The 18,643-nt window shown below is 42.8% G+C and overlaps 1 protein-coding gene across 4 annotated transcripts in view; it reads left to right on the forward strand.

The window, feature by feature from the left end:
• Positions 1-18,643, forward strand: part of LOC109855772 (POU domain, class 2, transcription factor 2-like) — a 110,939-nt gene that overhangs the window by 45,723 nt on the left and 46,573 nt on the right. For all 4 annotated transcript variants that reach the window (XM_020430344.1, XM_020430347.1, XM_020430348.1 and 1 more), the window contains one exon: positions 11,919-12,137. In XM_020430344.1, coding sequence (XP_020285933.1) covers positions 11,919-12,137 — 219 coding nt within the window. The remainder of the gene's footprint in view (positions 1-11,918; positions 12,138-18,643) is intronic.

The raw sequence follows: 18,643 nt of genomic DNA on the forward strand, positions 1-18,643 counted from the left end.
CTGGCTTAGACCACGAGGTGCACCGATGGAGGAAAAACGTGAATTGGGGGTGGTTTATTTTTTTTTTTTTTTTTTGTGTGAGGCAAGCCAAGAGCACCGCCGCTCGTGCATGTACTTACCTGTACGTATACTTTTACACACAGAGACGCTGACAGAAAACGCGGGGGATGACGAGTGAATGACAGGACAATGAGCCCGGTCTGATGCACGCGAATGCTTTATGACGATTCAATATGTACGACGAGGGGAGAGGGGACGCGACCGCTCGGTTGCACTTTGAATGCATCGAGAATCTACGGAAGGCTCGAATTTCTTCGCCCCCAACGCGCACAAGGAAAGATTCCCGCGTGTCGGCGCTGTTCGATAGAACGATTTGAGGAATCGATATTTATATTCGTCATGATACGTTCGGTGATTCTGAACGACGCGATTAGCCGGAAGCGGAATCTCGATTACGCTATACCCGAGTCGATCGGTATAACCCCTTGATCTCGTGTATTGATTATCGTTGTAGCTGTGTCGGATTAATCAGCCGTCGTCAATTTCTTTCTCTTTTGTTTTTTGAAATAATTTATGCATTTTAGAATTAAGTCTCTCGAAGAAAAGTAGCGCGCGCTCGCAGCAAAGAGAACGCAAAGTAGAACGTGTAACAGTCGAATCTTTCGGCTTGACTAAATTTTCACGAATGGCAAGCAATTACTTCCGAGGGTAGTAATTATGGGGTTCTATAAAATAATTGCGAATTTCTCTCCGCGCATTGTCTTTCGAGAGTAATTACGGCCGGCTTATCCCAAGCTCGATCTCTCGCTGTGCTCGCGGCGTTTCCGTATTTGCTGTCATGGTAATCATGGTAATAATCTCACGACGTAATTAACTGACACTGCGCCGAATGTGCGTCTAATTATAATACACGTATGTATATATATATATATATATGTATATAATATAACGCCGTGTGGCTAGGGACAATTTTGAATGCACAATACGTAGTTCCTCGTCGCTCACAATGCGATCGCTATCGCGAAGCGAGTTGCACGCGAATGGACACATGAATATTACAGTTTGCATACAGTTCGCGCACGGATCCAAATGTCGATTGTTCGCAGAACTTATCTACCGTGATGCTGTTCCGCTGAGTTTCACATAAATACACGAAACAAGTACACACCGACACGTTTCTATACACTTTTGCTCCACAATTTGTTCTCTAAGACAGAGAGACAGAGAGAGAGAAAGAGAAAAATCACTTGCTAATTATTAAGAATAATTCAGTGGTTTGTTTTCTTTCTTCCTTCTTGCGCAACATAGATCTCGAATAGACGCACTCGTTGCATCAAAGAAAATTTTTTCTTTCTCTTCGACGTGGCACCGGAGAAAGATACAAAAATACAAACTGCGAGCGAGAGATGTGCGCTCGAAATTTCGCGTGCGTACAAGTAGTTTTAGATACGCGACGTGCGAGCGCTCTCTTTATGAAAGAGAGAGATTCGATATTCCGTGCGCAATCGTCACGGTTCCACTGCTCCATTTCTCGACACTTTCCACTTTCCGAGAAAAGAGAACCCTTTTCGGCATATACGCGAGTATTAATCGATCGAGTGAGTACACGTTGAGATCACGCAGCGACCGAGCAAGAAGATTCTGAAAGCAGCGACGCGGATAGAAAAGAGGGGACGAAGATGTTAACAAAAAAAAAACACCAGAAAAAAAAATCAGTTTCCAAGATCGAGGCAACGCGATGCATTCATCGCGGCACTTCTTCCCATGACCCAGAAATCAGAAATTCTAAAGGATCGACGGAGATTTGCGTTCAAAAAACAGACGGTTTTACCCGTTGCAGAGACCCTCCTTAACCTCCCCCCTTTCGGGAACTTTTTAGGGTGAATGGCTTCTTCTCCCCGAGTTTTTTTTTCCTCTCTCTTTCTACGGTACCCTGCGATTTACAAAAATCCGGTGAATATGCAGGATATGCATCATCCCCACCTCTCAGCACGCCTCCCTTCGTGCCATGTGCGCGTTTATGTGTGGATATATATGTATGTATATATATATATATATATATATGCTCGATCATCAAGTGATCTTCCCGAATCACAAGAAAATTTACCTGCACCCCACCACGCTTTCGCGGTAACCCCGTAGCTTCTCGCCTTTTTTTCGAATAGGGGTTGCTATTCGCGAAGTGAAAAAAACGGCTGCGCAGCGTCGGATTTCATCCCGAAATAACGCTTTTTCACACAGTTTTTGCGCATTCGGTTTAGCGGGGGGGCTTACAGGGGAAGCACGGAGAAAGAAAAAGAAAGAGAGAGACAAAGAAAGAGAAAATGAGAAAGAGAGAGAGAGAGAGAGAGACGTGTCTTTTAAAATCCCGCGATGTTACGAGATAGTTTTCGATCGTAACATGTATTCTCATATTCTCTTATACTCGACAAATTATTCTTCTCGAAGCTTTGCTCAGCTCTCGAAATTATTTATAAGAGTCTACACAGATTTTGCATGAAAGATGTTAAATAATTTGTAGAATTTCTTCAGTGCCAGTAAAATATATCGAACTTCTTTAAATTTTTTAAAACAATTTTTATAATTTTTTAAAATTAATAATAATTGTGGTGTTCGATATAATTGTTAGAATGAGGAATCATGTATCAATACCCATGAGTCGAGATTTTTGTTTTTTTGTCCCGCGCTGTTGTCACACTGCTGTGTGTTGCTAAATTAAATTAATCAATATATCACTGATATCAAAAGACAGGTGCAAGAGTCGAACGCTCTTGTTGTCAACGAGTTTATACACGATGTTTGATTTCGATAAAATATTATTTAGATCAATTAATTCTTGATCCGAATGCGCAACGTTCACGTTACCGAAAACGTGACGAAGAAAAATACATTTCCAAATGTGTTGACGTGTATAATCCTATTAATCTTAACGTGATATTAAATGTGACGAAATAACATGATTAACTGTATTAATATGTAGGTAGATACGCGCCGTACATTCTAGATCCACTTCGTAACACATAATTTAAAAATTATGTAGTCGCGTACAAAGTCAGAATTAATAATCTTTCGTGTCGAAATTATTCGTATAAAAATTACTCAAACATATACGTACATATGATGTACATATATTATATATATATATAAATATAAATATATATATATACATATATATATGTATACATGTAAGATACATAGTTCGGACCATGTGTTGCTCACACAACTATCACATTTGAAATCTCGCGTGCGTAAATGAATAAATAATGCAGCGCGCGTTTCACAAATCTTTTATCTTTCGTGATATTATAACACCGACGTTACGCCAATTACCTCTCGGTATGGGCGACAGCAAGAGAGACGACTGTCTGCGTGTAGAATATGAAAAATGATAATTGTCTCAAAGTCCGATAATTAGCACTGTAGCATAAACGAATGTTAATCGTATGTATGCAAAATCGAGTGTACAAGCGAAGTAAAAAGACCGTCGTATTTAATAAATAAAAAACAGATGTTTTCTGTTACATTGTATAATTATAAATGTGTGTATGTGAGAGAGAGAGAGAGAGAGATAGGTTCAAGACGCGAGAAGAGAAGAAAAGAGAAAGAATTTTTGATAAAGAAGATCGATACCGTCTTTTTTTTTTTTACAAATAAGCAGAATATTTTAGTGTCTAACGCACATCAAGAAAGTGCATTAAAAAAAAAAGCAAATAATTTGCTGGAAAAAAAAAAAAAACGAGATTTTCTGAATTTCAAATAAAAAATAGTACGTGCGCTATATAATAACAGATCGTAAATTACATATCAATTTCTAATTTAAATTCAATTTTAATATAATTCAAAAATCGCTCTGTGCGTCGTTTTTAAAAATCAAAATTCAAGGTCTGCCAGCAGTCGTGCGATAAAAATACGAGAGACGGAACTTGAAAATGCAAACAACACATCTTTAGGATCGCAAGGACTCGTTCCCGGAGATGTCCTCTCCGCGCGGTGGTTTCTTCGGCCTCTTCTTTCTGTCGATCGGAGAGCGCGCGTCGTGAGAAAAGTCCGTTCTCCCTCGATCGACGCCGCGTCGCCGTCTCTCTCTCTCTCTCTCTCTCTTTCTCTCCCCACTCCCTCGTGTCCTGTTGCAAAAGTGCAACAGGACGATCGAGAGAAGTCGTCGTCATCGTCGTCGTCGTCGTCGTCGTCACGTATCGGGAGAGAGAGAAGAAGAAGCAGCAGCAGCAGCGGGCCCAGCAATGGCAATGCGGGCGACCCGTTCTGTTACCAGTTTTTGCGACAGTCCCGCGGGGCTCCTATACGCACACACGATTCGCACGCACACACGCGCGCGCGCACGCACGCACGTGAAACGCATGTCTCTACGCCGCATTACGTATGCACGTTGCAACGGGGATGCGCTTACCGTAACGCTCTCTCACTCGCTCACGCATAACGTATATGGACGTACGTGAATCAGTAGTGAAGCGTAATATACCGAGAGCGAAATGCAGTTACGAGAGAAGAGCGCAGTTGCATTGGCGGCGCGGCAACCAATCGGGTTATCGAGCGACGAATTCACCCCTCCAGACCGCCGAGCCGAGCTTCTTCGAGGCGGGCAGTTTGCTTTAAGGATCTTCGCTGTTTCTTTTTTTTCTTTTTTTTTTTTTTTTCATTTGCTTTCTTGTTCCTTCTCTTCTTCTTTTCTTCTTTTCATCTATCGGTTTCCCTTCATGTCCCGTCGTCGATCTGTCCATCGCGCTTCTTCTCTGTCGCGTTGCTTCTTTTCCCCGCGCGATTTGCGGCGTCTAACTCACGTAGGAGCAGCTGCGCTCTCGCGGACTGAGATCAAACGGAAACTGGCAAAGGGAGAATTTTAACGAGATAAACGGATCGAATTTGTTTCGGAAAACTTTGCGCATTCTCTTGTATCACGCAATCTAAATTACTTTATTTCGCAAGAACAATCGTCTAATAATCTAATGAAAAAGTGCGATTCGGTTAAATAAGAATCACAGATCGCGCGTATCGCTATATTATTTAGTAACGCTATATTAGCGTTTCTTCCCTTTTTGCAAATTACCAATTATATCAAACGTGTATCGCGGGTAACACAAATTGTCCAGATGTCGCGTTGCGTGTATCACGGTAACCGAATCGAAACGTATGTATCTCTCGCGTGATATTCGCGGGCGTCGATCATCATCCGATGTATGTACATATGCCGAAGTATTACAAATATCCGCATTTGACTCACAAATTATCTACCATTATACCAGCGACATGCCCTCCCTTCTGACATCGCTCTGGATACACGAGAGAAAGAGAGAGAGAGAGAGAAAGAGATGTTTATCGCAGCGATCGCGCGCGTATATAATTCTCTTCATTTGCAGAATCTTTCTCTCTCTCTCGCGTCGATTCCACTTCGCGTTCAATACGCATGCTGCTGATTAATATGCCACGCAATCGCGAACACAACCGCGCGGCGTCGTTCGTCTGGAAAAGCGCTCGCGAAACGATACAACCGGCGGCGGCGAGAGATTAATTAGCTCACCGTACGAAAAAAAAAAGAACAGGGAGAAAAAGAGCGGGTCTCGAGATGATGGCTGGCGATTGGCCGAAAGCAGACGGGAGAAATTTAATAAAGCTCCCTCTATTCGGTGTGTAGTTCCGTTCGCGCTTTATCGGTCGTTTCCCACGTGCACTCTCGCGCATTATTCACAACGAATGCATAATAAATGCATCGCGAACGCGCGCGCGCGTCTGCCCATTTGATCTTCGAGCGCGCATTACACACGCACACGTACTTGCGCGGCGGCGGCGGCGGCACAAATGAAATCTCTCGATGTTTGAAGAGCTCACGCGGTGCGTCTCGACCGAAACAGAAACATCCATACGGTAATACCGTAGTTAATCACCGGAGCTCTCGTTACTCATTAAACGGTCATTTCGCGGTGCATCGTACGCAAGCGAAACGGCAGCGCGCACGGCTCCTCCCTTTACCGCCGCGTTAAGTAGAGTGGCGATTTTCCACAGGAACTTGCTCGCCGCCGAGAAGAAACGCGGCTAAAAATATCGACAGTCTCGATTAACAAAAAATCGGTGTTTAATAATTAATTCAAATCACTGAAAAGATACTCGTGTATCTTGAACGTCGAAATGTTTTCTCCGAGATATGCAAGTCGCTTCGATTACTCAAAAAAAAAAAGAAAAAAAAACCACACAGAGCGCGTGGTGTTGAAATAAAATTCAGTAAACCAACAGGACGCACGTATAAATTTCAAAAGAGAGACGTGCATCGCGTTCTGTTAGATTAATTGAAACGATTAGGACGCAGATCGCGCGTTCCGAGGCGGTAGCAAATATTATATCGCAGTATTGCGCGACCGCATCCACCGGGGCGCGCATTTTCTCTCCGCGATATATATTACATTTCTGTCATCTCGCTGTTAATAAGATCCAATTTCTCAGCAGGAAGCGCATTATCAAGATTGAAATTCCGAATATCCGTCAAATTATCATAGTTAATTACTTGCCGGTAATGATTGCAATTCTCATTACTCGTTCGGTTGTTGCTTCAATCTGCAGCGCCGCTGCGCGCTGCCGGATACATACTTGCCAATTAGACTAGTAAATGTTAAACGGTTCCGATTTTGTGAAACGACGCGTTTCTTCGCTCGTGAGCGAGTGTCAAGTTTTATCGCGGTTTTATTCACATTTCTTTTTATTCCACTCTAATTAAATCACCGACGCTTATTTGCTGCAGCAATTAACAAGGGACACAGAAAAGTGAGCTCTGTCGAGAGAATTATCGTCCGAAAATCGTCCGCAACACGAGTAACTTTGCCGCACCATTCGACACATCCCCTTAAAAAAAAAAAAAAAAAAGGAAAAATAATATCGTAACGGTATACCGTATCGCATATATTGGGTCGTCGTCCTCCTCGACGCGGACTCGCTAAGCGTCGTTAGTAAAGCGCGACCGTATGTAGAGGGGGATTCGGAAAAAAAAGTTTAAAATGTTTGAGGAAGGGGTGTGTTCGATCACGTCCCCTCCTGCACCACCGAAGGTGGCATCGGCAGCAGGGGGTTGTGTTCCTGCGCCGATTCTTTGTGAAAACGTGTGCCACACGCACGTATCGCACGTTTACGCGCATACACACGCATGAATCTCGCACGATGCACGCGCTCGAGAGGGCCTCTGGGCTCGTGCACAAGCAAGAAGGATTCTCTCTCCGAGCGTTTAGGCGCGCGGCAAACGCAGATGCGACATTAGCCGGTGGTTGAGGGGAAAGGGAGATACGAAGGGATGGGTAGATTTTCTGACGACGTGCGCGTACCCATTGTGATTTTAAAATCGCTATTCCGAATCGTAGCCCTTGTCCCTCGTTAAAAAACTACCTACATCTCGGAGCTTCGGAGGTTTTTCACCCCCTTCCGGTTGCGTCGATGAATTCTCGGCAAAGTTCTCTCTGAATGTGTTCGACTTGCGTGTGTTTTTCAGTTTCTTCGATGGATTAGAGTAAACTTGGTAATTTTTGATGTATTTTTTCCGATTCACGTTCCCCGCGCTAAATTTTGTTCTGAATGTCTGAATCGCAAAGAGTCTATAGATCTTTTTTTTATTAACAATGTAAGTTTTTTTCACATCGATGAAATCCAGAGTTATATTCTGGAAAATTTCACTTTATCGATTGTAAATTCAAAATGGCGCTTTGTCTCGCGTGTTACATGCAGATTGGCTGGGTGTCGAGAAAAAGGAGTTATGTCGAGGGGTGGTATCTGGTATCCCTCGTTCGCGGGGCGGTTTCGCGCTTGCGCTTACAACCCTTGCCGCGTATCTTCGGCCCCTGCCTCGACGAATCTGAGTCTCTTTATTATTCACGTTTTTTATTGGACGAGGCGAAGCGGGATAGTTCGCGTAACAGAATGGCGGTTGTCGCAGAGAGAAACAAATGCGAGAGAAGTATAAAATATTTGTTTCATTATATATGTAACTTTTAATTAGTGTCTAACGAATTCTTATAATTTAAAATATTTGTATTAATTTTATAATGTTACAATGTAAAAAATATATTAAGGAATACCGAGCGACTTAGAAACGATTTTTACAGAGAGAGAAAATGTTAAACTTGAATTAACCAATAAATGCCACTGTGTTGAACATGAATGTAACGGTTGAAATACCGTAATGCGAGTGTAAAGATACTTAGAGCGAGCGAGAAGTAAGAGCTGGCTTTATCGATCGTCGTCCGACAAGGGCAACCGGCAAGAAATAGGGAAACTCTCGACAAATACTGATCTTTTATCTTTCTCTCTCGTATAATCGAAATTTTCACTTTGACCGACAAAACGACTAAACGAGCAAAAGTTTAACTTAACAAGATATTAATAATTCCTAATTTTTTCCAACTTTTTTTACAATATAATTCTTTTTACATAATTTTTTTTTTTTTTTTAAATAATAGAACACGTAAATGCGTCTATGTAACTTTTTACTTAGGCTGAAAAGAAGAAACAAAACTGAGAGATACTGAGAAACAACATAATCGGGCAATTATTTTCGGCGTTCGTCGGCCAGTCAATGTTAATCACGGTTGGTCGGCGATTTATTTATTGGAGAAAGGAACCCTCGAAGACGAATCTTTTTCTCTCTTCCCGTCTTCACCGTTCGATCGGTGCTTCCTCTGTCCTAAGCAGGATTCAATTTGGCCACTGCTCACGGTTCTATCTTCAAAGAGGAATCACCATTGCCGTCGTATATGGCTGAACGGCCGTCGACGTGCGCACCAACCGGTCGGCGGCCTCTAGCATTAATCTTATATCGAACGCTTTATCCACGTTTCGCTTTCTCATTCTACCATGCTCGTCGACCTCCTCAACTCTTGAACGAGCAGGAATTTTCAATTCTTTCGAGTGCCCTGTGCGCGCCGCGCGGGGAGAGCAGTTTGCTCGGGACGTGTTGTTTTTCCGTGCTACTGACCGTTACCCGGAAGCTGGAATTAACAGAGGTGGCTTTGCTATCGTTGTTGGTAAAAGTAAGTAGGAATATACGTGATCAGGTAGGAAAAACTTCGGAACACACACGTGTTCTCGCACATTTTCTCAAAATAGTTTCGAATGTTCGTGTGCATGTGATGGTTTTATTTTCGTGAAAAAAAAAAAAAAAAAAAAAACATATCTCGCGTGCAATTTCTCTGATTGTATTACGCGCGCGTAATACATGACGTGATGAGTCCACGTATTTAAGCGTCCGCTTTTCGTTTCTGATGTAAGTAACCATTTCTTATTGCGGCCTCCCCGAGTCGATATCTTTGTTCTCGCGCGCGCGCGCGCGCGCGATTAATCGCACATCGCGCGGGAACGACATGACGTGGAAAACGAGCGGCTTTCGGCCTCGCCGTGGTCGGGAACGGAGACGCCTGGCAGGACATTGGCCAGGACGAATAAGTAATGTAGAGGTCCATTATGCCGAAACGGTGAAGGGTCTCCCGACCGGGGTCAGCCAATCCCCCGGAGGGCCGTTAAAGTGAAATACTCCCGAATGCAAGGTGGCTGTCCCGTCTCTAGCCTCTTTCTCGCCGGACAGCCTTCACCTCGTTCCCACCCCATTCGACAACCCCACGCGGACACGCACCCTCTTCCCAAAATCCAACCCGCACAAGTTCGCGTGTAGGTAAATCGTTGTTATCTGGACAGTGATAAACCCGAGAATGGAGTTCGCGCCGAGTTGAACGAATGAAGGAACGAGGGGGAATGCAAAGAACGAAGGGAAAAAGCGGAAGAGAGGAAGGGACAGGATCGCGGAATAGATGGCTCTGTTTATGCGGACTGGTTTTCATTCGGATGTAGCCGCGACCCTCATTGGTTGTGGAAGAAAGGAACGACGCTGGGGACGCGTAGATAAATCGACAGGCCGACGAATGAGACGTGGTTCTATGATCGAGCGAGAGATTAAGCTAGTTGCAACTCTTCTTCATTTCTAAATTAGATTCTATCGAGACATCGTTCCGAATGTGTAATCTTTTTCCCTTCATTCTAATTTGAGAAACAATAATTGATTTTGCATTGAAATAGAAAAATCCGATCAAGTAACAATAACACGAATAAAACTTAATTTTATGTAATTGATTTTTTATCGAATAACTTGTGAGGCAACTTTACATCGAATTTATTGTTTTCTCGAAAAGAAAAGTTGAAATAATTATATTTTTACAATAAATTACGTGCAGATGTTATTACATTCCCCAAACAAGATGTTTCGAAATCACATTCTTTCTTTTAAGTGCGTTAAAAAAATTTGTTATAAGTTTTATTTTATTTACGTTCGAAGGCTGTTTGAACGTACAAAGCGCGGATGCCGGACAATGGTCGGTCTAGCGGGGTGGATGGAGGTCAGCGGCCATTCTCTGATGATATTGATTAGCCGACGCCCTTAGTTAGCGCCGACTACACTTTCTTCAGCCCCACCGCGTTTCTCGCCTCTCTTTTTCCTCTCGATAGGAAAAACGTTCTCTCCTTTTTTCTCGCGGAACCACGGGCTCTAGTTACCATCCTCGTTCTATCTTCCGTCGCTTTCCTGTGCATCTCTCCCTGAACTCTCTCCCCGTCCTCACGCCATCACCCCTCCATTTCTCCTTTCGTCTCTTCTGGTTTCTGTGTTTCTGTCTCTGAAGCAACGCGCCTCTCAGCTCGTCGTTAGGCGACCGACATAAGAACGAAGAGAGAGGTGGTGGTTGGCTATTCTGCCAAGGGGTGAGAACGAAAGCAGACGAGTAGGAGGGCGGTGCTGATAGGGAGAAGCGAGCTAAGTATCTCAGGCTAAATTATTCGTCAGGCAAATAATACCGAATCTGAGTCACGTCTCACGCATGCGGGGGCGATATTCCGATATTCGCATGTTCCATAAACCCGAGACGCCTGTCACCTACGGGGTGCTCGAAAAGACACGATTATTCTTCAAATAAATAGGAAATTTACACATATACATTTTACTCAACGTTAAATTATGTAAATTTGTTAAATAAATTTGGAAGTGCACACACACACACAATGTTTAAAGATACTAAAATTTATTTACAAAAAATAATATATGTTATTCTACATATATTTACAAAGTTTTTAAAGAAATTTATATAAATGCTAAGAGCTAAATTATTTAAGTACAAACACTAAACGCCGATAATAATCGTCTCGTATAATTTTTCCGAATATTTCGATAACACATTATATAAATGTTTCACGTGTATTTAGGAATTTCGGCACACCATATATATCGCTCTTACAAATTTGGGAAAAGGAAGAGCTCGATACATGCCCCCGTGTAATTAGACACTGCAGTCTGGAACAACATTCAAAGCCGGGCATTGTTCCCAAAAATTAAGGGAAATGGGGGAAAACCGGGAAAACTCGCAGGAATAGGGGATTCGAAGGGTCGCTAATTACGACGGCTTGGTTCGGGGGAGAGAAACCATTTTCTGCACACACACACACACACACATAGAAACGGGCCGGTGTGCGTTATATTAATACGCGCGCAGAGCAGAATTTATCTCAAGAACCTCTTTTGCAATTTGATCGTTCGTTGCTGATATCGCCCAACAAGAGTCTGTCGAAGAAAAAACTGCATATTTTTTTCTTTCGTTTTCCAAAAAGCAACATTTAAGTTTTGTGTTAACACAAAATTTAAAAAAAATGTAGTTTACGTATAAGAAATATTTTTTAGAACAGTTTTAAAAAATATCATAAAAAATAACAAAACATTTATATATAAATTTATATAAGTAAACCTTTTGTTTTATAACATANATATATTTAATTTATCTATAACAATTTATACTCAATAATTAATATATTTTAATGATTTTGACCAAAAATATTTTTGCTGTCATGTTTGTTTTATACACATCGAACGTTTGTTCAATTTTTGTGTACAGGTAAAGTTTGGATACGCGACAATGAAGTCGCGTGGCGGACAGACCAGTCTTTCAAGAGGACATCACCCTTAAATCCTTGTGCCACAACGACTACCTCGACGACGACAGGTGGCGGGCCGTTAATACATCCCCACCTGTCACCACCCTTAGCCGCCGCTGTTACCACCACCGATCACAGAAATTCCAGCAGCATTCATGCGAAGCTTGGCATCTCGTCCGGTAAGTACAAAGAATTAAAATTTTCTTTAGATCTCTCTCTTTAAATAATTATGCCAAAATAAACAGACTTACTTTTAATTCAAGAATCGCGCGGTATATAATATATTGCCTTTTACTGTTTCAACATGAATAACATTATTTTTTTTTTTTTTTTTTAACGGAGCAAAAATATCGAATTCTGACTCGCGCGCACCCTCGCGATTCGTCCGTGAGAAACCTCGTTTGTGCGTCGTCAGTGGCGGCACTTCGACGAATCGAGGGTCAGTGGTTTAAGGCGGTCTTTAAAGCGAGGCTCTTTAAATAATGCAATAAGCTTGATGTCATTTGCCGGACAATGGGCGAAGTTCCTTTTACGGAACGGTCCATTGAAACTGCCTGTCTCACAGGTGCGTATTTCCGACCCTCGGCCAACCTCGCGCTCTCTGCCAATCACAACTCGGGGATTTGCGACGCTCATCTCGGCTCGCACCGCTTCGCGCAATTCGCCGACGATAATGATAGGGCGATTTATAAACTTTGCATGTCACGTCAAGAATTTGAGAGGAATCTAGAACTCGCGTTTAGCAGCAATGAAATTACAAGTGGCAATTTCACTGAAATGTTACGTATCACACTGTAATACCAGACATCAAAGTACATTAGCTTTTCAAACTGGATAGGTAAATAATTAAACATAGATATGAAACAAACTAAGGGCAATGTACGTTTATCGTTCTCGAAGTTAAGATAGTTGTTCCACTTCTTGTTATATCGGAGCTGCGTTATCGGCGCTGATCATCGAACGTTTATTTCGAGAGCGCTCACTATATAAATACCCGGCAGAACGATGATTTTTCTCGTTTGCCTAAATAAACACATCGTCTCGGACGCATTATGCGAGGGAGATTGTTCGGGTCCGGAGTTCATAGGTTATATACGATCGGGCCCCGTACGCTTTTCGTCTGTACGGGGAAAAGCGGTGGATCTTACGGGAGGGGAAGAAAGCACTCGGCGCGCGGTATGTTTAATGCATTGCTCAACATTTCCATGTCAAACATTGCTCTTTGACTCGCGGAATTTAAAACCGTCGTTCCGTTGCTACACACACACACACACGGAATTGTGTACGCGCGTGTGTATTATATACGAGAAAGAAACTACTCATCTTTATTTACTGGATAACCGCCGGACGAGGTGAGTCCAACGGTGTGGTCGATAAGGGTCGAAACTTAAAAGCCACGAGGGTGAAACCGGAGACCGAATGAGATTTCAAAAGCGATGTTAAGAAGTAAATGACGTTTCGCGAGCGTGTCGATCTTCAGAGGGTGTATGTTTATGCAATATGAAAGAACATTAGTTTCTTAAACATGTAACTAATGTTTGTTAAATATATGAGAAATTATTTGCTTTTTAATATTCATGTAAAAAATCATAATCCGAATTGCCGAAGATAAATTCATTCGCAGAGCAAAGAAAAACTTCTGTTACTTCGCGTAGAACGACTTAACGACGACAATATAATTTATCGGAAAAAATGAATTTATCTTTTCCCGAATCGAAGCGACATGTTTTTTTGTCACAATCGCTGTTATCAGCGTCGCGCATAGGAAATAGGACGTCGGGATAAGAAAGATATTCCCTCGGACGGTAGGGTTCTTCCAAAGCTATTTGCTTCGCAAAGCCGTCCCGACCTAGCTCTTTGCCAAGTGTGTTTATTCGGTATATCAATAAGGACGAAGTGGGCGAAGAACGAGGACGTGCTCCCCCGAGAGGTTCTGGCGCGGCGGCGATCGGCAGCGCGCGCGCGGCTCCTTTTCTGGACAGTTTGATAACATTATGTCGCCTAACGCCGACATATGCATCGGCCGGTTTTTAAAGGACCGAGAAGGGTTCCCTAAAATATTACGGGCTCGTGGACACACTCTCGCGCGAGAACCACATGTGTTGCGACATCGTGTTTTCCACCCGAGAACGCGACAGCGACACAAATCCAAGTTTCGGATATTCCTAGTGAGACAGTCAATAAGTAGATCGTAAATCACTTGTTGAGTAACAGGCTGATATGCGATGAGAATGAAGAGTGTTTTAATTTCTTTTCGCCTACTTGATCGAATCTGTGGAATTAATTACACGTCTTTGCGTCTCTCGAAATATAAAAATATTTTTATGTAAAAAACAAATTAAAAAACGACAATTCAGATTTTGTTTATTTATTTTGTTCAAATGTGCATTTTTTTGAAAATATTTTACTGATTGATTTCTCAAAGATTGCATTTAAGAATTTTTTTACTCATTTCCCGCCACCGCACAGGAATTGATTGTGTTTTACGAACAACACGTACTACGCGTTTATACTTTCATTTCGCTGTAGAATATGAAATATCGAACTTGTGTCCATATGCGAACCAATAACCAAGGCTACGTGTCCGTCGGTGAGCGCGATTCACGGTGAGGGCTGGGGACGCACACAAGCGGGGAAAGGGTGGCTTTGAAATATTGGCTACATAGATTTCGACCATTATTGCCGCGTGTAAAACACGGCGACATTTGGCGTTAAATCGATCAGGGCGCACTGCAGCGTCGTTTCTTCTCGTCTGACGAATAAATACTCCGGTCCCGATTGTAAAAATGTAACGTAAACGCTTGTAAATACGTTTAACAGAACGGTCCGGGCGTTTCTTTATTGCGTACAATCGATACCTTCGCACTTGCGCAGTTGCGAATTTGTTTCGAAAAAATTTCTCTGTACCAGTACATTCTGCAGTTATTTTTTACATAGTTGTGTGTTACACATCGCATTAATTATCCGCCGGAGTAATCGCGCTTCCAATATTATATCTGAAAACGCGACGTTCGACGAGCCAAGTGCGAAGCAATGAGGGGGAAAAACGTCCACTCTCGTTGTGTTCGTCAAAAAGCAGGTGTACCGCAAATTAACACCGGTCGAGATAAACGGTTTATTTTACGTACACGTAAGAACGATTCTTCGCAAGCAGGCAAACGCTCGGGAGCGATATTTAAGAAGTTGATTAACTCGCATTAAAGTCAACCGATCGCAATCCTCTTCACGGTTGAGTGCTCACGCCGGAAGTGCTTATTTGTCATCGCGTTCAGGTGCACCTCGGAATTCACTATGTGTTTCGCAAATCTGTTGGGGGAAGTTCGTTAAGTCGTAACGTTACATGCAAAGCTAAAAGAGAAATTACGAAATTTATGTTTCTTCAACAAGACGTTAGAACATTCGAGATTGTGTGTAAATTGCAGCAATATATCGATCAGTCTGTCAATATACATTAAATAATAACGTGACAAGTAAATATGTATACAACATAGGTAAACACACAAGCTAAGAATTTAAATAAGATTTCTCAAATAAAAAAAAAAAAAAAAAAAAATAAAAAACGATAAATTATCTAAACAGAACGTTATTATCTATCATTATAAATTCCTAGAACCTTCGTAATCTTTTACAAGAGAAGCATGTATTTTGAGTAAAACGATAATAAACCCCGTCGTCGTTTGACGAACGCATAATAATGAGCAACGAGTCGATTGTTGATTAATTCGCCGCAAAAAAAAAGGCGCATCGGATTAAAAAGGTATAAATTAGCCGCGAAATATATAATAATGCGCGATTTCCTATAATTAATCGATTATGCACGTGCGCTCGATCTCTCACGTACAACACGTACACGCGCAACACACGGCCCAAGACTTTTTCAGATCATAATTTTAGATAGGGCGTTCTCTCTCTTTCTCTCTCCGTTCTCGCTGACGCAAATGGCGGCGTGTAGGCAAATTGAGGTGAGATTGGAGGTCAAGACTGCACCGCAGCCGTTACCGCGCGTCGCGCTGTTCGCTTTTGCACAGGACGGGAGCGATTTGCAAGTTAGTTGCTATCGGCGCGCGCGATCTTTAGTCTAGGAAGGGCGATGCGTGAAAACGAGAATTAAGAGGATCTTCTCGATCGTGCGCGCACACACACACATATACACACACACACACATACGCGCGCGTGCGCGCGACGTTTGCGAAGCTGTATCGTCGACTTGTTGCAAAGAACGGCGATAGTCGAGACGTGGCAAATTTCTTCCGAAGGTGGCGGATTAGATCCAATCTGGTCCATCTTAGAAAGGAGCAAATAAAAGTCGAGTTTCTACGTTGCCGCGTCAATTCTCACAGTTGCCCAGGTCTTTTACAATGTTAATGTATCGATTGGATTTATTAATCGATTTAATAATAGATCCGGAATGTTGTATGTGTGTGTGTGTGTATGTATATCGCGGCAGTTTTACTTTTTCGCAATTACAGATTGTAGCTCGTTACGTGTTTTGTATACTACCAGAAGTTTGTGTTTGCTTGATCAATTGCGTGAAAGTTGCGACGGGAAATATGGGAGCAATGGTCTATTGCACGAGTCCCGGTAAATCCAGTTTTCTGGGATTAACTATGTACTTTAACGAGCAACCATTTTGTAATTACTGTCCATTATAACTACGAAAAACCCATTAGGAAATCATTTATGAGAAATCGCGGTCTTGCTTTTCGCGTGTGAAAATGCCAACGTCGATATTGATGTGGATCGCTCTCTCTCTCTCTCTCTCTCTTTCTCTCTCTACCTGTAAACTCGCAAATCTCGATTCATGATTAGGAAAATTACGCTCCTAATCGAAATTAAGATCATGCGCACTTGAAATACTTGGAACAATTCTTCTTTGATTTGATCATTTACAAGAGTCTCGAATATATTTCCACGTGAAAAACATAAGGTTTTATCTATTAGCGTGTCATTGACACTAACGTCAGGGAAATATTAATATCGCACGCGAGAGCACACAAAAAAAACAAAAAAAAAAACAAAAAAACAAACAAACAACCGGACAGCAAACGCGGCATAGAAAACCGAGACAGCATCACTCGCGATCTCCGCCTCGATCTTTCTCTCAATCTCTTATTTTGCCTGAGAAGCAGATCGCCGTTATCTCTCTCGTAGCAGCTGTACATGAATACGTAACGACTCGCCTTGCGCCTCTCACGTGCTTCCTCATCTTCTGCACGGCGGCGGTTCTCTTCGCGCTCGAAGTCTGTGAGGAGTTGAGGGAACGATTAAGATAAACCGCTAATTAAGGGGGAGAGGCCAGGTAAGAGAACTCTTTGGCGTGTTCTAGGCCACGCATCTCATACGCTCGAGCGTGTAACAGCTTCTTCGTGCAGTCCGGCCAAATGTCAACTCTTTCGCGTCTTTCTTTCTCGCGCGTACACACCACGCGGTCTCTTCGAGCGAGATCCACGTCGCGATAAACATCTATCCGCGCGAATATTATTACGCGGGGAAATAAATATTTTACGATTACTGCGGAAACGATTACATTGTGCGTAAGATTGCAGCGTGCTTTGAAACGGGCTTGATGTGATAGAGAGAAGAACACGGTGGCGAAGTTTACGCGGATATAAATTCTATACAAATCGGTGCGAAAAAATGTCGTGAAATGTCGTGGAAAGAATATCGCGAACGGAAGGTTCAATATCACGTGTAAAGTATCACGTAAAATTGTCTGTAAAATATATTCAAATATTCAAGCGCATTGTGCGATATCGAATTCAGAAACCGAGCGGTTTTATTTCCTCTCTCGATTCCGCACATGTATATCGCCATTGTAAAACGCGTTGCGTCACCCGGTATGTGAATTCGCGCCAAGTACCGCGTAATATCCAAGGGATCACAGTGGACCGGCTAACGTGATTATTATAAAGTCAATACGTTGCTAACTCATCAGTCGGCTCCGCCCTCTAACAGCCCGGTAATATGCACCGGCCAAGAAGTCAGTTACGCTCTATCAGTGCGCGCTCTCGCTTCTCTCTCTCTCTCTCTCTTCCTTATCCTTGCGCATCTCTCTGTCTCCTCCCGTGTGCTCCGCGCAGCCTCTCCTTTAAACATAAGTGTGTCTACCTACATGGATAGGTAAGTGCCTACCTACGCGTGTATAAACCTACCGACATACGTGCGGCGCGCCTTCCCTTCTCGCTTCATCGCCCTTCGTCTCGCTCCTCTCGCTGTTTCTTTGCCGTATAAACTATACCTGCACACAGCAACACGTGTGCAATACGTGTTCCGCGCCGGGGTATAGTTCCGCGGTATCTGCCGGATCTGAACGAGCTGCACGAAATCGCTGTGTCTGCAATTATCCCTGAGAAATATATTACTTTAAAGGGGCACTTGTGCGCTAAAAGAAAACGAGAGCCAGCGCGCAACTATTTTCCGTAGTCGCGATCCCGGTGTATGTATGTACGTTACTGTAGAGATACGCGCGCGCGCGCGCTGGACATTATCGGGATTCATTGCGCCGATTTTTTTGAGAAAATCGCGCTCGCATTGCGCCACGTCGAAGTAGCGAAGAAGCGCGACCCGCAATTTACTCCGTTAGGGATGTTATTTCGGTATAGTTCGTTACGAAAGGAGCAGAGTATATAATGGAAGTTTTGCGCGTGTGGTGATTGCTTTTATTACGAACGAATTGCAATGTCGG

The sequence above is a fragment of the Pseudomyrmex gracilis genome, unplaced genomic scaffold (genome assembly GCF_002006095.1).
Source record: "Pseudomyrmex gracilis isolate BER0280 unplaced genomic scaffold, ASM200609v1 scaffold_98, whole genome shotgun sequence".
In the NCBI taxonomy this organism is placed as follows: domain Eukaryota; kingdom Metazoa; phylum Arthropoda; class Insecta; order Hymenoptera; family Formicidae; genus Pseudomyrmex; species Pseudomyrmex gracilis.